General features: G+C 43.7%; 1 protein-coding gene across 1 annotated transcript in view; it reads right to left on the bottom strand.

The window, feature by feature from the left end:
• The window catches only part of slc25a10b (solute carrier family 25 member 10b), a 33,904-nt gene that overhangs the window by 5,075 nt on the left and 5,798 nt on the right, over nucleotides 1–23,031 (bottom strand). Inside the window, exons 2-9 of the mRNA XM_060899209.1 lie at nucleotides 10,741–10,860; nucleotides 9,013–9,121; nucleotides 7,586–7,634; nucleotides 7,227–7,268; nucleotides 4,460–4,503; nucleotides 4,290–4,360; nucleotides 3,745–3,837; nucleotides 1,749–1,826 (exon numbers count right to left, since the gene is read on the bottom strand). Coding sequence (XP_060755192.1) covers nucleotides 1,749–1,826; nucleotides 3,745–3,837; nucleotides 4,290–4,360; nucleotides 4,460–4,503; nucleotides 7,227–7,268; nucleotides 7,586–7,634; nucleotides 9,013–9,121; nucleotides 10,741–10,860 — 606 coding nt within the window. The remainder of the gene's footprint in view (nucleotides 1–1,748; nucleotides 1,827–3,744; nucleotides 3,838–4,289; nucleotides 4,361–4,459; nucleotides 4,504–7,226; nucleotides 7,269–7,585; nucleotides 7,635–9,012; nucleotides 9,122–10,740; nucleotides 10,861–23,031) is intronic.

Here is a 23,031-nt window from a genome sequence, read left to right on the forward strand (position 1 = left end):
ACATTCTGGTGTGTGTGTGTGTGTGTGTGTGTGTGTGTGTGTGTACAAATAATCACGGCGTAATCTCGAATTATAGATTATTAGACTTCATTGAAAATCAGCGAAATGGTGATCAAACACCTCAATAAAATAAATCTCTGTGGTGAATCTTCATTTCATTCAGACATTCACTGTATTTTTCTTTTGTTTGGTTCACATTAACCGTCACAAACGTGGTAAAATATTTCAAGGGAATTTTACGACGGTAAAAGCCGAACTCACTCACGGTTTGTTTTCATTCCCAGCGTGATTCGGTCCCCCTCATCACGTCCAACTCGTTTACTTTAAATTAATTTATACTTCAGGATTTAACTTTATTTCTTGCAGAAGCTTTGAATTTGGGTGAGTCTAACTCTTAAAACTGCAGATCAGGGCCTGGGTTAGAACACACACACACCATAATGGCCAGTCCCCCAGGATTTCGCGGGCCTTTTTTGTGATTGTTGCGGGCTAAAATGTCTGATGTTGCGGGGGGTTTTCCAAAAAATTACGATGAAAGTTGCGGTGTTTTTTAGGTTTTTGTTGCGATTACATTGCAGGAGGAAGTGAAAGTTGCGAGAAATTGTTGCGATTTTCTCTTTTTGTGTTTAAAATTGAGTGATATGTTAAATATTAAGTTATTACTGAAAAACTATTGATTACAAAAACAAAGACACTGAGAAATTGTCCTATAAACAACTTTACCAATATAAAAGATTACCAGAACTACAAAAATGCAGAAAAATAGGCTTTACTTATCCAAAAGCACCTGTTGGTTCAAAAGTTAAAGTGCAGAGAACCTCACAGCACAACATGAAGTTACCTTAAAATATAATATAAATGCCTCAGCTTTCATGTAAGAAAAAAAAAACCTTAATACTAGTACCGTGTGCAGGCAGTCTCTCCTGAAGACTAAATTAAACAATAATTATAAACTAATAAAATAAATGGCTCAGGCTTCATAGAAGAAAAAAAAAAACAATTTGAACAGAATCTCACAGGGTGATGCTGAAGCTGCCTAAACAATGGAAAATAAAATACCATTTTGGCAAAAATGTTGGCATCCATTAATTTCTTGTATTAAGTAAAAAAATAAAGTGCGCACAGTCCTTCACTGTAAACATAACACACTTTCAGTAACAGAATTTAAGCCTACATAAACACTGACTCGCACATGCTGCTCCTCTTGAACGTATACACGGAAGTAATGCGGAAGGTAGTTTGTCGACGTCACCTCAAGACGACGCCAACGATTGGTCAAATTTGCAGGAAAGTTGCGGTGATTGGATATAATCGCAGCACCGCCCTGAATTCGTGGGGATTGGTTGAATTTGCGTTGAAGTTGCAAATCGCAACATCGCGAAATCCTGGAGGGTCTGAATGGGGCACTGTATAGTTTCTGTTTATTGTTACAGTTCAAGTTTTAGCTTTGTTGAAAAATTATTAAATCATTAAAGCATGATGATGATGATCAGAACTCTACCTGCTTACTGATCAACTTTGCTAATCACTGAACTCAAACACAGAGGAATAAAAAGGTTCTGGTCAGGACGAGCGGAAAATCTCACTGCTGCTCCGAGTGGATGACTGGATTAGAGTTAACGTCAAGTCCTCGTTTGTGAAGTTCGTTTCTCTTCTCCCTTACGCTGTCGTGGTTATAAACAAACAGTCGTCCACACACCAGCATCCATTCTGTACATGCAGTGAGTTTCTGTTTGAGTCTCACTCACCCTGTACTCGCCTTTAGCATTCATCAGTCGCGTCTTCAACACATCCAGGGGCTGGCACAGGAACGTAGCACATCCTCCCTGAGAGAGAGACAGACAGACAGACAGACACAGACAAGACAGAGAGAGAGTCAAAGACAGAGAGAGAGAGAGAGAGAGAGAGAGAGAGAGAGAGACAAAGTAAAACTCAATGCCAGCAGCATGGACAGGGACGCCTCCTCCTCCACCAAGTCGAGTCTTTCTTGTTTTAATTGTTTAAAATATCCTTCAAACCAGAAGGAAACGACTGAATAAGCAGGAGACTGGCAGGGAAAAAAAAAAAATCTGAAACTCACAAGAGGGCCAAAGGCCCGTCCTTAAAACATGGGCAGGGGGTTCGGGGGCCGCTTCGGCCATTTTTGTGCATGCCGCGTAATTGACAGAATCTGCATCTCGAACCGTGATTCGTCAAAAATATCCCAACAGACCAATCGGCAACATCAAAACACACTGTGGGCTGGGAACCAATAAACACCACAGCCAGTCTCAAAGCATACACTGTCAGGACGGAACAGAAATACCGACGACCCAATCACAGACCCAAACCAACCAGCACCCCCCCAACCTCTCTCATCAAATTTACACTGATCTCATGAATGACCCACAGAGACGCCTAAAAATCAGAAAAATCTCATGTCTGGATTGAAGAACAACTTTTTCCAGACACCTGACCTTGCTGTGACCTTGAGCCCATTTGGATCAGTTACGACAACATTAATGATGTACAAATCCCACAAACATTCAACCACTCAATTCAGAGATATCACACAAGAATACTGGGCAGATGGACGACCCACAAACTTAATAACTACCCAACAGAGAAATTATATCATGTGCCAGTTCCGTAGGTTAACGCCAGATCTGGCAACCTTCGCCCTCCAGCCTGGTATTTACCAGGTAATAAAGGAGAATCAGCTGGATTAGATAATAGTGTGAACTCCTGATGTATTCAATCTCACTCTCACACACCATCATCTACATGTAATGTACAGTGTCACCACTAGTGGGAGACATTTCTCTCTTTAAGGCAACAATATTCAGAAACTGACTGTTCTCATCTCATCTCATTACCTGTAGCCGCTTTATCCTGTTCTACAGGGTCGCAGGCGAGCTGGAGCCTATCCCAGCTGACTACGGGCGAAAGGCGGGGTTCACCCTGGACAAGTCGCCAGGTCATCACAGGGCTGACACACAGACACAGACAACCATTCACACTCACATTCACACCTACGCTCAATTTAGAGTCACCAGTTAACCTAACCTGCATGTCTTTGGACTGTGGGGGAAACCGGAGCACCCGGAGGAAACCCACGCGGACACGGGGAGAACATGCAAACTCCACACAGAAAGGCCCTCGCCGGCCCCGGGGCTCGAACCCGTTGTGAGGCGGCAGCGCTAACCACTACACCACCGTGCCGCCCGAAACTGACTGTTACTATTCATAATAATTTATACAGTAGAAACACTCCAATCCTACAAGCCCCACCCTCTTTTTCTCATGATACAATCATCTGACTGGCATTTATACTGCATGATGTAATAACCATTTCCTGTCACATTATTCTGAACACTCACTGTTTAATCTGGAGTTCCTCACCACTAGAGGGCGCACTTCACTGTTACTCTGTTCATCACAGAGCTCATGAGGATGAGCATCGCCTCAATTTAGTCCTTTATTCACTTCAATTTAAGGAGTTTTAGAACAGGAGCAAAATTAATAAATCAAGGAGAGTTTACAAAAAATGGTACGCGAGTAAAAACTAAGCTGAAGTAAATAAAGATTAATGAATAAATAAATAAATAAATAAATAGGTTTAAAATTTCCAAGAATACCTCTGTAATTAGTCTGGTTATAATGTACTTCGTTTAATGCTTTATTGTTGATTGAATCCGTCCCATGAGACGTGATCATCACTTCGATACTGGTCATGATCGGCCAATCAGAGGCCTCGATACTCACGGCGATGAAGCTGGACAGGAAGTGAGTGAGAACGTTGTCTCCCAGGAATCCTGTCGTCAGCACGAGCTGCTTCGCCTGATCATAACACGCTAGCTACACACACAGAGAGAGATACACTGTATGATCAAAAGTATGTGCCCCCCTGAGAGATCACCCTCATACCTGGTTCTTCCCCAAACTGTTCCCACACAGTTATATAAAATGTCTCTGTATTCTGTAGCATTACAGTTTCCCTTCACTGGAACCAACAGGTCCAAACCTTGTTCTAGCAAGACCACGCCCCTGAGCACGGCTTATTTTCCTCGCAGTGTAATGGTCAGGGGTGCACATACTTTTGTCCGTAAGATGTTGATCTTTAAATGATACATAAATCATCCAACAAACACAAACACACGGCTCTGATCCAGAGTCACGCTGTAGTGTTTAAAGAGAATTCTATCAGTTTGTTCTGTTTATGTGCAGAAACGGTAGAACGTCGACGTTTTCTAGAAAATGAATCAACACCAACATCAGCGTGGTGTAAAGGCGTTCACACGCTCTCTGACCTGTCCTACAGTGACCAGAGCTCCTCTACTGCTCGCCATGGTGGCTCCTGAGAACAGCTTCCTCGTTCCCTCTGATGGACACACACACACACACACACACACGTCATTAACACACACAGGGAGACGTTTGTGTAAAAACCATTATTAATAAAGTCCTGAACTAAACTCACCCTCACACCACACCCTGTACAGCCCATCCAGAGCGTGCTTATAGCTGAGGAACACACACACACACACACACTTACTTCTCACCTTTTCCACATAAAACCATTTAGATTTTTACAAGAACTCATCCAGATTAATTCTTTTAAAATTAACTTGACTTTCTAAGATCAGATTTTTTTTTTTTTAAATTAAAATAATGTCTAAAGTTCGTGAAGTCAGGAATGAAAACAGAGAACATCTGAAATGTGATTGGGGTAAAATAAAATAAAACAAAATTAAAATGAATAAATGAAAAATAACTTCAAAACTCAGCGTCTTGGGTCTTAATCAGATCACAAAATATCCATATTTTTCCGAAAGCATTTCTGTCAGTTTTATTGTTTTTTCTAAGTGATGCGAGTTCATTATCTCGGCGTTTACGGTGCGGTTTGTTCGTTTCTCCATCCGTAAGCAGGATTGCGCAAAATCTACCAACCTGATTTCCATAAAACTTGGTCCAAGTGTGTAATCTGGGCCAAGAAAGAACTCCTTACATTATGCAGCGGATCCGAGTCATGGGACGGATCCACGAGTTTAATTTCTCTTGCACGAACGTTGCGAGATGCGCCATTCAGCCTTCGCGGAAACCTGCACTCAACGATGCCAAACCTCTTCCATTCCAGTAGGTGGCAGTAAAATTCAAACAGTGACACAGGGTTAATATAGTCGATAAACTAAAACTCGCAGTAGAAATATACGTTTGTTAACTAACAATTAAAAAAAAAAAAAAAACAGCAGTTTTAAAAAGGAAAAACGAAACAAAAAATTACAATTGAGGTATTTCACTCACGTGACCAAGTCATGTGACACTGCCATTTTGGACGTCACGGCTCGAATCAGTTTGAATGCGAGGAAGGCGACAAACGAAAAACATAAAAGAAAAAGGAGCGAGATGCAGAAAACACCTTCACTATCCAGCGACGTAGCGATACAGGGCGAGCAGAGGGAGAGGTATTTGCAAAAATTGAGGTTAGCAGGCTTAGAGAACGACGTTTACCTGCTTCCACCAGGATTGTTCACTGACAGCTAAGGTTTGTTCACATTTTCATTTACTTTCGGTCCTCAGGATAAATAAAATGTTATTAAATGTCATTTAAATAACTTCTTAGTCTGTTGAGACATGGCCCGTTATAAGTTTTTCCTTTACTGTATTTACTAGTTTACTGAGCTAGCGCACTCCGGGGCAGGCTGGCACTAGCTCCGGGGCAGGCTGGCGCTAGCTGGCGCCAGCCTGCCCCGGAGTGCGCTAGCTCAGTAAACTAGTAAATACAGTAAAGGAAAAACTTGAGACTGAAAGGTTTTAACAGTCATCCAAATGACTGAACGTAAATGTTGCTACAGTAACATACTAGGTACTATGTTGACAGTAGCTAGCTTGATGGTCAAAATGGCGGACACCGAGGCGTCACGTGACCCTGTGACGTCAGGTGAAAAACCTCAATAAACAACGAGACATGCACTAAAACAGAACTGCGGGTAAAATCAGCTTCGTTTTCATTTTTGTTTCATTCCCCCCCCCGAGGCACTCACGGACTAATTCCAGAAGGTGGCAGTAGTGTGATGCCGGCTGCTGTTAAACTCCAAAGAAGAAGAAAAAGATGACGATGATGCTCACCGTAAAAGACCTGAAAGACTAAAACTAAATAAACACTAAACTAAAAGTCAGTTTCTCAAAATAAAACTAAAAATACTTATGCACTTGTAAAACTAAAATTATTAAGCTGGGAAAAAAAAAGTCATCAGGCGGGGACATCCCTTCGGCCCCCACTCGAAACCCGACTCCAGAATTTTCCTAAGTTGAATTGGTTGCCATGGAAATATGGGGGGGGGGGGAAAAAAAAATCACAGAAATCCCAAAATGTCAAAAAGCACAACTCCTCTAGTCACTGAACATAACTGTCAGGTTTCATGAAAAAATTCCTAATAGTTTTTGAGTTATGCGCCGGAAACTAAAATGTTTACAGACGGACAGAGCGTTAGCTGCATGCCCCCGCGCTGTGCATCAGATAAAAACTGAAAGACTACATGAAAAAAGTAATGAAGTTTTCAAAATTATAATAATACAGTCTCTCTGGTGATAAAACACAGCCACTGTAGAAATACGACGACTCCATTTCGCTCTCCGTGTTCGTGGGTCTCAGTAACAGTCCGGGACACACACGTAGCTGAACTAGCTGTTCTACAGGAAGCAGCCGTTATGGAGTCCTCGGGGTCGGGGCTTTCAAAATACGCCTTGATGCGAAGCGAGCAGGCTGCGGATTCGACGACGGCGAGTTCGACGCGTTCAGACGGAGAAAGCGGCTGCAGATTTGCACATCAGAGCAGCGTTCGGAGTATTGACCTTGGCAGAAGTCTGCGTTCTTTGAGAGTTTGTTTATTCTTCTGGAAACGCGTACTCCTCCGTTATTTATCTCTCCATCACCTCATACACAAGGGAACATTTTTCCTGAGATATTTAGACATAAAAAAAACCAAACAAACAGTTTTGTGGTTTTGAAATAAATCTGCTGACGACAGAATCACGTCGGATTTTACATCATCAGCTTTCTGAATCTTTTAAACTCCTCAGTTTCCATCAGCTCTCGGGATCAGAGCGAGAGCTTAAGAGACTGTGGGTTTATAATTAAAAAAAGTATTTTTATGACCCAGAGACGAACGCACTTATAAACCTAACGTACATATAAACATGAAAAAAAATATAAAAAATAAGATTTTAATTCTAAAGCCACTCACTTTCTCCTGAGCTCCGGAGGAAGCTTCATATCGTTCTGCATCCTATCACACACACACACGGTAACAATCACAATCAATAGTAAATTTATTTCTAAATGTTATTCCAAACGTGTTTATCAGTCATGTACACAGAGACAGGATAACAATAATAAGCAATAATGTCACGTGGCTCCGCCCCCTCTGTCCAAACCCCAGTGAACATCCTGAACTTGTTTCACTGGACAGATCCGACCCGACCCGGGTTTTACAGGGTCACGCAGTCTTTAAACACAAACGCTGGCACAAACTACACACAGTTACACCACTCCACCGCACTCACACACTCATTAAATAACCTCCCTGTCTGTGTGTGTGTGTACCTGACGTTAACCAAGTCTGCTGGTGTCCCAATGAAACCTCCTGTAAATCCTACAGAGCAAAAATACATCAATCAGACACAGACAGCTGGACAGACAGAGATATATATTGACAGACAGACAGCTAGACAGGAATACAGACAAAGACAGACAGATAGCTAATTAAACAGAGACAGCTAGACAGACAGACATTGAGACAAACACACACACACACACACACACACACACACAGCTAGTTGGATAGTGAGACAAACAGAGAGACACAGCTAGACAGATAGTGAGACAGACAAACAGTAAGACAGATAGCTAGTGAGACAGACAGATAGCTAGACAGAGTGAGACAGCTAGACAGGAATACAGACAAAGACAGACAGACAGCTAATTAAACAGAGACAGCTAGACAGATAGTGAAAGAGACAGATAGCTAGACAGATAGTGAGACAGACAGACACTGAGACAGACACACACACACACACACAGAGACAGCTAGTTGGATAGTGAGATAGACACAGACAGACAGCTAGTGAGAAACAGAGAGACACAGCTAGACAGATAGTGAGACAGACAAACAGCAAGACAGAAACACAGACAGATAGCTAGTGAGACAGAGACAGACAGATAGCTAGACAGGAATACAGACAAAGACAGACAGATACCTAATTAAACAAAGACAGCTAGACAGATAGTGAAAGAGACAGATAGCTAGACAGACAGTGAGACAGACAGACAGACATTGAGACAGACAAACACACACAGAGACAGCTAGTTGGATAGTGAGATAGACACAGACAGACAGCTAGTGAGACAAACAGAGACACAGCTAGACAGATAGTGAGACAGACAAACAGCAAGACAGAAACACAGACGGATAGCTAGTGAGACAGAGACAGACAGATAGCTAGACAGATAGTGAGACAGCTAGACAGACAGACAGTGAGACAGACACAGATCAACACAGACAGACTCATTAGCAAGATTATCCTGATGCCAGGCGTGCCCTTTAACTGGAGTCTGAACTGTGCAGTGCATCAAACACCACACGCACAAAAAAGAGCGATACGGTTTCAGGGTCACATGATCATTACTAACCCACCAATCAGAATACGGTTAGAAATAAACCCAAACATCAAAAAGGTGAATTTTTTTTTTTTTGTATATTTGATTTTAAACCGCCACTTCGTCTGTAGCTCCACCCACCACTGCGTCTGTAACTCCACCCACCACACCCGAATATCTGTGCCCGTGGCAGGAGTTACTTCACCAGTGTGGTTTACAGGAAGTGCAGATATTAGTAAGTTAAAGCAGTGTGTGAGAGGATAGAAACCGTTCTTCACTCTGCTGCTCAGTCACTTACACTTTATTCCCTAAAATAATCACTTTAACAGCAACGTTTCTGTGTGTGTGTGTGTGTGTGTGTGTGTTAGTGTTACCTCCGACTGCCCCCAGCAGGACTTTCTGGTAGAAGGGCATTGGCCCCTGACTGCCCATCATGTCCCTGACTGTCTCATAGATCGCAAACCTGGTCAGAGAGTAAGACATCTACAGACAGACAGAGGGTTAATTACATCATGTCAAACAGAGAGAGAGACAGAAACAGCATCACTGATCATCTCACTGTTACAAACTGCGCTCTCACACGCAATACTCAGCTCAGCCACTAGAGGGGGCGTGTCTTCATAAGAGTGTTTCACATCCAACAGTCAGCACTTCAGAGTAAGTGTGCACAAACTTTTGCACCCAAGTGCAGGGCTCGAAATTCGCGGTGGTCCGGTCGCCCGAGGCGACCTAATTTGTCATTTGGCGGGTAATTCCTGTCACTAGGCAGCCCGGCTGGCTAGCTGAAAATAAAAAATATATATGAAGCAAAGATTCAGACTAGGGCTGTGCGATATATCGAACTCGATATAGCTCTGAAAATTCTGTGTGAAATACATATAATTATTATATCGTAACTATCGAGTATTTTATGGTCATCTGCCGACTTGCGTTTGTTTAAAAGCTTTTCCGGTGGGTTTCTCCCTGTCCCTCAGGCAGCAACGTGAGAGGCTGCCTAAGGGAAAAAAAAAAAAAAATCACGCACTCGCCAACCAATCCCGGGCGACATCTCGGTGCTGAAAGGAACTTGCGGGAAAATTTTCTAGTTTCGGTTTACAGCGCTGACTCAGTTCGTGCGATCGCTGGTGTTGCATAGGCTACCGTGTAAGCTCTGCCAATTTCAGCGACAAATTAAAAATGGAAGCGGATGAATTGGTTCCTATAAAAACGAGTAAGGGGTCAGTCATCTGGCGTTTTTTTTGGATCTCGCGAGGAGGACGTGGAACAGCAAATGCCAATTTGTAAAGTGTGCAAAAAAAAAAAAACTATCAAAATACTCGGGTCTTGAAATAAATGCACATTAGTCATGAACAATGGTAACGACTCTCTTTTGCGTTATTTTTGGCAGAAGTAAAATTCAGACATGAACAAATTTTGGCGAGTTGATTTTCTGTTTGGCGAGTTACTTTGGAAGGGAACTAGTCCGGCTGGCTGGTGAAAAAATATATGAATTTCGAGCCCTGCAAGTGTATTTCACATTTACTGCATGTCAGATTTACTCAGCGTCCTTCATTATTTTACTCCACCAAAGTCCAAGTTCTGAATGTGTTCATGGGCGAGTACTGAAGAAAGCGCTGAATCAGGTGTGGAACAGCTTTAGCAGATTTAATACGACGTTAATCTGTGCTTTATACGGAGGTGCTGAATCACTCCCAAGTGCTGAATCACTGCAAGATACTGAATCACTGAGGTACTGAATCACTGAGGTACTGAATCACTGAGGTACTGAATCACAGCAAGATACTGAATTACTCTGAGGTACTGAATCACTGCGAGGTACTGCAAAATACTAAATCACTCCCAAGTGCTGAATTGCTGCGAGGTACTAAATCACTACTGCAAAGTTACTAAATCACTGCGGTACTTGAGCATTGTGGAGTAGCGAGCAACTGAGGTACTGAATCACTCCATGCTACTGAATCACAATGAGTTACTGACTTTATATTTATCATCAGTAATATTAGCTCATGATCTCCATACACTGTGGGTGCGTTTAAAGATATAAAGAGCTATGTCCATTATTTCTGGCACCTGATATTACCCCCCCCCCCAAACACACACACCTGTCTGCAGAGGGAGGCACTGAGACCGTTGTAGAGCGCCAGAACACCATCGTGCTTCACCACATGCATTGCCATCCCCATCATCCTCATCTTCACCTCCTGCTGCGTCTGCAGGTGCACCTGAGAAAATCATCATCATCATCATCATCATCATCAGGATGAGCACTCAAACAGAATCTCAGTATCAGGGGCACAGATAGGATTTTTGAACTGAGGGGGACTGAGCTGTCAGCAAATGATTCCATTTTGTTTGTGTGTGTGTGTGTGTGTGTATGTATGTGTGTGTATATATATATATATATATATATATATATATATATACATACACACACACACACATACACACACTACCGTTCAAAAGTTTGGGGTCACTTTGAAATGTCCTTATTTTTGAAAGAAAAGCACTGTTCTTTTCAATGAAGATCACTTTAAACTAATCAGAAATCCACTCTATACATTGCTAATGTGCTAAATGACTATTCTAGCTGCAAATGTCTGGTTTTTGGTGCAATATCTCCATAGGTGTATAGAGGCCCATTTCCAGCAACTCTCACTCCAGTGTTCTAATGGTACAATGTGTTTGCTCATTGCCTCAGAAGGCTAATGGATGATTAGAAAACCCTTGTACAATCATGTTAGCACAGCTGAAAACAGTTGAGCTCTTTAGAGAAGCTATAAAACTGACCTTCCTTTGAGCAGATTGAGTTTCTGGAGCATCACATTTGTGGGGTCGATTAAATGCTCAAAATGGCCAGAAAAACGTCTTGACTATATTTTCTATTCATTTTACAACTTATGGTGGGAAATAAAAGTGTGACTTTTCATGGAAAACACAAAATTGTCTGGGTGACCCCAAACTTTTGAACGGTAGTGTGTATACATGTTATTTCACCTCCCTCACTGCCATCACCAGGAACTACCTGCAGGCCAGGACAATGATAACATTTTAACATAGCCTATGGAAATCCAAAGTTTACACATTATCATCACGCACAGAAATTGCAAAACTAGTTTTAAAACCGCTACGTTCCAACTGTTAACCATAGCGAGAGGCTGGGCTACGTGTGTGTGTGTAAAGTGTAAACCAGTGCATCCTGACTTTCTAACTATGCCTGTGTGTTGCGTGAGCGGCAGTCAGTCAACAACTCTTCGCAAAGTTTCCTTATGAAACAATATGCTCGCTGAAATTATGGCAGGGAACGCCAGATTAAACATTAAAACTGCCTTCTGAGCACTGTATCTACAGGCTACCACCGAAAGAAGGAGGCTACCAGAAAGGCATCTCTACTCCGTACGATTTTACTTTCACTACGACATTACTTTGAACAGACTATCAAAAAATTGCAAGGTGATATGATAAAGTAAGGCACAGTTTACTTACAGTCGTTTTTTGTTTTTTGAAAAAATGATGCAATTGTTTTCTGCCTTTTGGCACCCTTCATCATGCCGTGTTGGGGTCCTGAACTAGGAGGCGCTGTCCCCGATATGCCTGTCAAACTTGTTGTGGGTAACCATAGCAACCAAGCTCAAGCTCGCAACCTGTGCAGTCTGCACAGTTGCAGCTATGTCTGTACTGCTGTGCACCTCAATAAACCGAATGGTAATTAGTCTTTTGATTTTTCCGTGAGGTTTGCCTTGTGCAAAGAAAGACAGCATAGACGTTTTTTTCCTCCCTATAAGTGGGGGGGACCGAACGAGGTGAATTTAAATCTGGGTGGGACGAATCCCCACCCGTCCCCCCCTCTATCTGCGCCCGTGCTCAGTATAAACACACACACATTCCTGGGAAGGAAGAACTGTGTGTGTAAGAGAACACACCTAAACAAACAGCATCATGCCCAGGTTCTAGAAAAGTACAAGTCAGAGTTCAGTTCTAACAAAATATCCCGAACTCTGAACCTCCCACACAGCAACACAAAATCTATTTATCATGTGACCCGCATGGACCCGCCCACATGTGCACTCTTAATAAAACCACTGGGAAGAGTCATGTGACTGGGCAGATATGGATTGTTGAAGCTGGTCTGGAAAAAGGCGTATGTGGCCCCGGACCCGTTGCCCCTTGCTTCCTTCCACTGTTTTCATCGTGCTCAGAACGGTTACGAGTGTCACACTCATTACTCGGGGGGGGGGGGGGGGGGCACCCACGACATTTTGTTATCGAGTCATCATCAGATGAAGACTGAGCTGACTCGCCTCCATTTTGTTTTCAAATCAAAGTTCTTTTGTTAGATTTAACAGGCTTGTGTTGACGCCGTCTCCATGAGCTGAGCCGAGCCTGAACTGGCTTTTACTGACGATGTTCTCTTAAAATCGTCTTCATTTCGAGAGAACAGTAAAGTCAGGTGCATTTTATAGAATTCAAACCGTTATTTCAAACTCGTGCAAAGGTGATTCAGCGTATAAATGGTTTGCTGTCAATCAAAAAAATTGATTGGTTCATTTTTCATACATCGTCGGTCATTGTCTTCCGCCGTATCTGATAGTTAAAAAAGGTCACGTGATAAAATGCTTATTGACCGAGTTAGGTCGGGCCAGACGGGAAAACACTTGGCTCTTGGTCATTTGTACGGACTGAGCGCCACGAGGTCCGTACGGCGTGACCTCGAGCCAAATATTTTCCCATCCGACCCGAACTAACCCAAGGCCATCCATCAAAATCCAGCGAGCGTTTAAAGCAGGGGTACTCAATAGGTGGACTCCGGTCCGGATCCGGACCCAAACGCAATGAAATTCGGACCAAGACTAAATTCAATATTCCAATTTCATCATAGTGATCCAAGCGAGACTTCATTGGCGCATGATTACGCGTTATATCTATCTTCCCCCCCTACTGGATGCGATTCCGATCATGTATTTACCTCGTGCCCAATCCAGTGTCCAATCAGCAGATGTGTATAATAACATCACTATGACAACTCAATGTTACCGCGAGCTCTGCGAGTGTTTTTCCCCACCGCTGTCTGTGGATCACGCAGGTCACCATTCACTACAACGCGGGCAGATTTGAGAACGGTACCCGTTTGTTTAGCAAGCAAAAATCATGGCGTGCTCCAAACATGACAAAAAGCGAAAGGTGGATTCCGAAAAGCGTGAATTTAAGTTCGAGTGGACCGACAAATATGCATTTGTGCTGCCTGCGGGGAGCACGAAACCAGTGGGTTTAATTTGAAATGAGACAGTTGCCCTGGTCAAAAGTGGAAACGTGACACGTCACGACGAAACAAAACATGGCCACTTCGAGCGGAATTACCCACAAAACTCCGAGGTAAGGACCAGAAAGATGAGCCAAATGCAAGCATCATACCGTACCAAGCAGTGCGATAGTCAGGTCAGCCACACAACAGGAGCGTGCGAGTGGCATGGGTCTTTGGTTTTTTGTGCTTGCCTTTCACTGACGCGGAAATCGTGAAGGAGTGCATGAATGAAGTAGCGATTGCTCTGTTTGAGGGAAATCAAAGAGATGACATCATACCAAAAAGAAATCAAATACCCCTCTCTGGTTCCACTGCAGTAAGACGAACTGAAATCCTTGCTGATGAATGGAATCTGCTATTAAAAAGGCTAAAATCCACAGACAGCACAGATAATGCCCAACGTCTGGTGTTTGTCAGAGTTTTTGATGAAGAGAAGCGGGAATTCTTTGAAGATGATGTGGTAGGCCTCACAACCCTTGATGGGCACACAAGAGGGGATGACATTTATGAAGCAGTGATGGAGATGTCGAGAGTCCGAGAGATAGACCTGAAGCGTGTTGTTTCAACTGCTACTGATGGAGCCCCAGGTATGACTGGGAGAGACGGGGGTTAGTGTCCTGCTTAAAAGCTCATCACCCTGACCTCATAGCATACCACTGCGTCATGCATCAGATGGTTTTGTGTGCCAGCTTTGGAGAGAGGTATTCAGAAGTCATGACAACAGTAATGAGACTTGTCCGTTTTTTGAGGGCATCATCTGCTCTGCAACCTCACAGAGGTTAATGCAGAACTGAATGATTTTGTTTCTTCACAACAACGTCAGGTGGCATATGCCGCTTTTCCACTACCAACGCAGCTGAGTCGGGCTGAGCCGTGCCGTGCTGAGCGGGGCTGTTGGAGTTGCATTTCGACTACAACCGCGCTGAACCGTGCTGGCTGGAAGTGGGTGGACACATTGGGTGGAGTTAGCGAAAGTGGGTGGACGTCACGTGATGTCGTTAGGCGGTGCAAACAGTGACATCAGTGACCTTTTAAGCGGTAGTCTCACGACCCGGAGAGTAAACAATAAACATGGAGGACATGGAGTCGTTAGTGTTGCTGGTCTTGGTGCTGTGGCTTGTTGTCGCCGACAACGCCAACAGATACTGGCAAGAGCGTATAGATGAGGCGAGGCGCATAAGGCTTCAGAAATTCTCGTAATTCATAATTCTTCTTCTTTCGGGTTTACGGTGTTTACAGATCCCAGCGTGCTCGCGGGGCGTGTGTGGGCATGTGAAGACACTCGTCCTCACCAATCAGTGCACAGGGAGTGTCTGCTCACGCCCCTAGCCTCACTCGGCTCGGTTGAGCTCGCTTCAGCCCCACTCCAAAACCGTGCGAGTTTTGGGTGCTGAGTAAGGCTGAAGTGAGCTCAGTCGTGCTGTTCTGAGGTAGTCGAAACGCGACCCGTGTTGGGCTGAAGCGAGCTGAAAAAGGGTCATGGAAAAGGGCCAACAGTTGTTCTGTTTGTGGTAAAGTTCAGTCACGAGTGACATCTCCAGCCACGAGACGTGAGAAGACACTGGACAGTCGTTGTAATTTGTGGAAAAGGGTTCAGTGATTGATGTCCACAGACAGTCTCAGAGTTCTAAATTGTATTGTTGTATCAAACATGTTGTTATCTCGCTCTAATTGTTGTTACTTTGCACTTTGTTTCTCCGGGTACTGATCTTTGAGAAACTGGATTGGCAGAATGTTGCCCGTGAAGACAAGAATGTCTTTATTAGCCTGCGCCAAGTTAATCTTTACTTAAGTGCAATTTTTAAGAGCCATAGGTTGCATTTTATTTATTGTGAGTGGTTTTGTTTGTTGTTTTATTTATTTAGGTTATTTATTGATATACGTATACTTTTACATTCCACTGCTGAATTGAATTCAGTTCAGTTGGTCGGGTTCGAGGCCCGAACTGATAATCCGAATCATCAGTTTTTCTCTGGCTAATCAGACACGAGGTACGCCACCACTCTCGCCGGAGCGGTTGGGGGTTAGGCGCCTTGCTCAAGGCCACTTAAAGCCAGTCCTGCTGGTCCAGGGAATCGAACCAGTAACCTTTTGGTCCCAAAACTGTTTCTCTAACCATCAGGCTATGGCTGAACTTGATTAAAAAAAGTGCACTGTTCTTTGAAAGGGTGTATTTGCATGATCATTATTATTTTACTACTGACATAAAATTGTCTTGAAAAGACGTCAACGATAATATCATTTATTAATAATAATAATAATAATAATAATAATCATCATGGCACCGGTACCAGTAAAAAAAGGTGTATGATTTCTGATAACTGATATCAGCCGACTGAACTTTACCACAAACAGAACAACTAAATGCTCCCTCCAGTAGGATTTTTCTTTTTTTTTTTTGTGTGTGTGTGTGTGTGTGTGTGTGTGTGTGTGTCTCTCTCTCTTGAGGTGTCCAATTTCAAGACAATATATCATCCAACAAAATTTGTTATCGTGACAGGCCTATGCCTGTGTGTGTGTGTGTGTGTGTGTGTGTGTGTGTGTGTCTGTGCCCTAGAGCTCACACAATAAGGGATTTTTGGCACCGATACCAATAACAATAAAAAAGGTGTATGACTTCTGATAACTGATATCAGCCGATACCAATCCCTCGGGAAAAAAAAATGAATAGAAATGTAATAAAACATCGTGAAAAGGACAAAATACAAATTCAGGCCTAAATGTACACAGGAAAAGGAAAAAAAAAAAAAAGACATTTAACAACCGACAACAGAATGACTTTAATTAGGCCTTTATACACAACTATTCTCACAGACTGAAATACTTTTTGGGAACACTCAAACAAAATTAAAAAAAAATAAAATAAAAATAACACACCAGTGAGACAGAGAGCACTCCCTACACGGGTTTATCTGTTCTATAAATATTAAAGGTCTCTCTAATAGAACCGCCATCACTTTATCAGTTAAACAGCATGTTCCTTCACATGAGGTTCACGCAGCACGTTTCTGTTCACAGCTCGTCACACAATCATAGCCGTGTGTGTGTGTGTGTGTGTGTGTGTGTGTGTGTGTGTGGCGACTCCTTCAGACTAAAGGACAGCTGTGTAACTCAGAGTAAAGCCGCCTTATGGGCTCTCGATCGGCTTCTTATCTGCCGATATCGGTAAGGTTATTAAACGCTTAGACTGACCTCATCAGTCTCCTGATATATCGGTCAGGTCAATAGTGCACACACACTTTATATCTGCACTGCTGCTTTCAAAGCGCACACACACACACACACACACCCTTTTCATAACGATCCAAAATTGTTTTCTTTCTCCTTCACCCTCATTCTGCCCTTTATCTTGTTCCAGACTCTCATTCAATCAGCACACAGCGTTTTATTTCTCTCACACACACACACACACACACTCTTGTGTTCTCTTGCTCTCTCATTCACTCAGTATAAAGGTTACATCTGCATTCATTCCCTCTCTCTCTCTCACACACACACACACGCACACTTTAGGGAAAATTATGAAGCAGAGCTTTAAAGCTGTAAATCTCTGATCTCGGCGCTGAGTCACAGCCATAGAACAAACACTTCAAATCCAAAAAAAGGAAAAGAAAAACATCACAGGGTACATGACTGTGTACATGTTGTGCGTATATGTTCTGTTTTTCCATGAGGGAATGAGTTCCCGATCCCAGAGTTACATGAGATTTAAATTCCATTAAAACTGGAACGCTGCTGGGTCCTACAGGAGCATCTGCCATTATTTAACAGCGAGTCCACGAACACTATCGCCAACATCAGATCACACTCACTGCAGCGGAAGTGAGCTGTGGGTTTAATTTCCGGAAGATTTCAGACTGTTCAGGTCTGTTCACACACACACACTGTTCACACTCTCTCTCTCACACACACACTGTTCTTTTTTTTTTTTTCTCTCTCTCTCACACACACTGTTCACACAGATTATAGTGTAGTGCACAAGGGCACGTACAGACATATCAGGAGGGAGAAGGCAAAGGGTCGAAACACACAACACACAATAGTGAGACACGCATGATTAGTGTGTGTGTGTGTGTGTGTGTGTGTGCACGCACATTAGGCTTGGCACGGTTATGGGAAAAAAACCGAACCGTATGATACGCCTGTTGTGGTGCAATACGCGTATAAACCGCGGTACCCCTATTTAAGACGTTCGCCAAAAAAAAAAAAAAAAGCCAAATGCCCGTATGAAACCACGTGGTTCTCTTTTGCGCGAAAAGAACTGAAGTGACAGCGGAGTGTGGATGGCAAGTGCAAAAATGGCAAGTGGGAGTGGAGAAGGCAGGTCGTCGTACATAGAGGATGCCCCCGCGCCATTCAAATCAGGTGTGTGGGAACATTTTGGTTTTCCCATTACATGCGATGACGCCGGCAAAAAATCAATTGACAAAAACGTCACAATATGCAAGCTTTGTAAAGTAAGTTCATTTTTATTTCTTCCAATTATGAAAACTCTGTATGTGACAAAAGACACCTGGTTCCTCTAGATGCCACAACATGGCAGCAAACACTCCTGACACTTGGTATAAATACTGTAGTAAATAAAAAAGCTGTTGAAATCATCCATGTCTTCCCTCTTGCTGTTTCAAAATACTACCTGGCTTTTCATCAGAGATTGTTCATAAAATGTGCTTATGTCAACTCAGACTCAGTTTGTGCATGATTATTTCATTGTAACTATAATTTTAACCTCTCTTAAATGCTGTATCCTAAACTATGTTTACTTAAGGTAAATAGTAGGCTATATGCCCAAATACAGAGTACTTAAGATTAAAAAAAAAAAAAACGCAATACGTACCGAACCGCAGACCTCAAACCGCAATACGTACCGAACCGCGACTTTTGTGAACCGTGCCACCCCTAACGCACATGTGCAATAAAACACTGTCTTTTAGAAGGCATTCATCTCATCTCATTATCTGTAGCTGCTTTATCCTGTTCTACAGGGTCGCAGGCGAGCTGGAGCCTATCCCAGCTGACTACGGGCGAAAGGCGGGGTACACCCTGGACAAGTCGCCAGGTCATCACAGGGCTAGAAGGCATTCATTTAAAGTGTAATCACTGTCCTCTTTGGAACGTAAACTCTCTGTCTCGCTTATTGACCTGACTTGACCCCCCCACACACACACACAGTTTTACAGCACCATAAACATCCACAGAATTCCAATAAACCTCACTGCATAACTCTCACACTCAAACACACACACACACACACACACACACCCTGCATGCATACAGTGTGCAATTACAGTATGTCCTATGTGGGTGAAACAATGTGTGTCATTAACTCCCCTCCCTACACACACACACGTTTCAGGCCACAGTGAGTTGAGCATGGATCGCCACGTCATCCTTACACACAGAACCCTGAACACAGGAAATGTTTATAGAACACGGGAATTCACACGGGCTGCTCAGTGTGCGTGATGTTTTAAGGCGTCTGCATGCTCTTGCGACAAGGCTTTCGCAGATAGCTTTTCGCAGACAGTTGTAATTTATCGTTGAGCAGGGATAATAGGCGTGCGCAGTGTTATTCACCGGCACAACGCAAGGGGGCGCGAGGTCGCTAGGAGTAGTTGGTGGGTGTGGTTAGTGGAGTGTTTATCCTCCGGTTACTTATAATGACTAGAACTGGAGTCGTATAGATGTACGTACTTCCTCACTTCCTCGATCAACCGCTCTTCGTGCTGCTCCATCTTCGCTCGTGTTTGTAAAAATGCCGGTCGTGAAAACAAACCAAACCAGGAAAGTAGGGAAGCGGAAGTGCGTGTACAGCGGATGTAGAGTGGACCAATCAGAGCCCTCTTGTCTGCGACGCTGTCTGCGAGGCTTCTGCGGTGGTCACAATTTTTGGGAGGTGCGCGCAGAGCGTCTGCGAAGGTGGGGGGGCTACGCAGACACTGTCTGCGACGCTATCTGCGAGGACTGGGTTGTCAGCATAAATTGGCCTTTAATGTTCACAGAAGGGGGCGGAGTCAACACCGCTCCACCCTGTTGGGTGGAGGCTTAAAGGTTGAGGCTCCGAGTTACTGATCAGAACGAAGGTCAGGGTTTGAGCCACTGTTGGGCTTTAACCCTCTCTCCTCCAGGGGGCGCTGCATCACGGCTGACCCCGGACTCTGAGCCCAACGTCCTAACAAGCGGAGATGTGTGAAGAAAAGAAGAAGTGCACTGTGCTGTACTGTATACGTGATGAATAAAAACTTCTTCCTGCACGTACTCCTGCTGACTGTCACTGCAGTTGCACAATTATTGCAACAATCACAAGTCAGTCAGTTATTTCCTGCGAGACTGTAACGGCGAGCCAGCAGCTGGGCAGCGTTCACCGTCTCCAAACGTTTCGATACGTTTCTCAGAACACCCTGGAATACCTCATCCTTATCACAATTACAAACCTGAGACAACCCCCCCTCTCTCTCTCGTCTCTCTGTCTCTGTAGCTCTCTCCATTTCTTTTTGTGTTTCTCCCCGTCTCTCTCTCGACCCGTCTCACTCTCTGTTCATATCCTTCCTGATTACAATTAAACATGTTTACTCAAACTCAATCTTGGACGAGTTTCCCACCGATACGCCTTGTACTGATGAACAAGTTCAAGGTGAGACACGTCCACACTTGTGTCCCAGTCAGAGGATCAGGACAAAACAAAACACACAGAGAGGCAGTGAGGACGCAGCCAGCCATTCACACCAGCTGTGTCGAGTGCTGTTCACAGGATACTGGACACCAACTGGGTCATAAACACAACCAACATCTACTCCACGTTCGTATAGAGATGAAAGTGGAGCAAATAAAAAAATAAAAACCTGAACTTTTGAAAGTTAAACTAAGGGCCCGTTTACACGAGGACGCTGTCGGGTAAAAACGACTAACGCTACGTTCACACTGCAAGGCTTAATGCTCAATTCCGATTTTTTTGTGAAATCCGATTTTTTTGTGAGGTCGTTCACATTAACAAATATATGCGACTTGTATGTGATCCTCAGTATGAACGAAAAGCGACCTAAAAGTGCTCTGCATGCGCATTGCAGGATACGACGACGTCACACGCAGTGAGCATGGCCAGTGTTTACGGAAGTAAAACCGCCCGGTTGCGGTATGACCCATCCAATCTAGCTTGAATAGCTGTATCCCCCCAAATGGAAATCAGCTCCCTAACCTCTGCGTCCTTCCATTGAGAAGATTCAGAACCTTCACAGCCCGATGCGTCCCTCGCATTGATGTCATGCGCAGGGGCGCAGATACGTTTTTTGAACTGGGGGGGACAAAAAACTGGGGGGGACAAAGCTGCCAGCAAACCAACCCCAACCCCGATATATGTCTGTCAAACTCGTTGTGGGTTACCATAGCAACCAAGCTCGAGCTCGCAACCTGTGCAGTCTGCGCAGCTCAACCAACCGAATATCAGTCTTTGTTTTGTTTTATGTGAGTTGTTGCAACTATGTATACACTGCCGTGCACCTCAATAAACCGAATGGTAATTAGTCTTTTGATTTTTCCGTGAGGTTTGCCTTATGCAAAGAAAGACAGCATAGACGTTTTTTCCTCCCTATAAGTGGGGGGGACCGAGCGAGGTGAATTTAAATCTGGGTGGGACGAGTCCCACCCTATCTGCGCCCGTGATTATGCGCCATGTTGTTGTAACTTTTTTTGAGAGACCCGCCGCCTACTTCAGCGCAGAATAGTGACGTTTGTGGCTTGTTGATGACGTGTAAGTCGGATGAATGCGACCTGGCGGTTCAGACTGAAGTCGCATATGAAAAGAGCGGATAGGAATCGGAATTAGGACCACATATCCAAACGGCCTGGGTCGGATTTGAAAAAAATCGGATCTGTGTCGTTCATTTTGTCAATAAAAGATCGGATACAGGTCACATATGGGCGAAAAGATCGGATTTGAGTCACTTCAGCCTGCAGTGTGAACGTAGCCTAAATATTTTATCGGAAGTGCCTTTCGTCTACACGGGGACGGCGTTTCCGAGGCTGAAAAACGGAAAAAATTGAAAACGCCTTCCAGAGTGGATAAGTTAAAAACAGCCCCCGTTGCATATCCGTCTAAACTACCCAATACGCCAAACTCTGCTCGGATCTGCTCACGTCGGGTACGCGTTTACGTCATACAGATGTCATATACTGTACATGCCAGCCCGGGAAGTAAGAAAGTAAGTAAAAAAGTAAGAGCATGTCTGATTACATCGATCCAACGGACCTTCAAGCTGCTCTGGCAGCTTTAATAAACGTCCAGGAGTCCTTCGAACATCTATACCGAATCTGCACATATACCGTTAATGAACAGAGGCGGGTATAGCACGCTCTTACTTTCTTACTTACCATAGTCAGAGTAGTCAAAGTTTTCGCGGCGCAGATGTGCAGATCAGACAAGACGGAAGACGTTGCGCATGCGTACAGACATAGCGGAGGTCTTTCACAGCACCACCTAGCTGCCTGGCATGCACATCCAATTGGATTCCAGACATTTATGCGTCACTGTATAGACTAGGGCTGTAACGATACACCCAACTCACGATTCGATTCGTATCGCGATTTTTGACCCACGATTCGATACACCCACGATTTTTTTTTTAAATGTATTTTTAAAGTAGTAAATTTGACTTAACATTTACTTACTTACATTAACTATTTAATAACAAATAATTCAGGCCACTGCAGAGAATGAGTAATATGTATGCAAAAATGAACAAATGTATATCCAAAGATTGTTTCATTTCTCAAAATAATACTGTTGAGCCGGAAGCTCTGTTTTTTTCGGTTCTGAAAAAGTCATTTTTCCAAATCATGTAAATCCGTTAAGATTTTTTTTTTTTGGGGGGGGGGGGGGGGGGGGGGCTCTCTCACTGTCTCACTCTCATAGGGCCAATGATTTTCTGTGATCGCGGAAAACAGATGGAAATTACGGAATTTTTATGGTGAAACGTTGCTCGCGTGTCAAAATGTAACTGCCGCAGAAGGCTTCCGCCCAAGCAGACATGCCTTCAGTGTTGCCAGATATTGCTAACGTTTTCCACCCCAAAATATGTTCAAAACCAGCCAAAAAGCA

The sequence above is a fragment of the Neoarius graeffei genome, chromosome 18 (assembly GCF_027579695.1).
Source record: "Neoarius graeffei isolate fNeoGra1 chromosome 18, fNeoGra1.pri, whole genome shotgun sequence".
Taxonomy (NCBI): domain Eukaryota; kingdom Metazoa; phylum Chordata; class Actinopteri; order Siluriformes; family Ariidae; genus Neoarius; species Neoarius graeffei.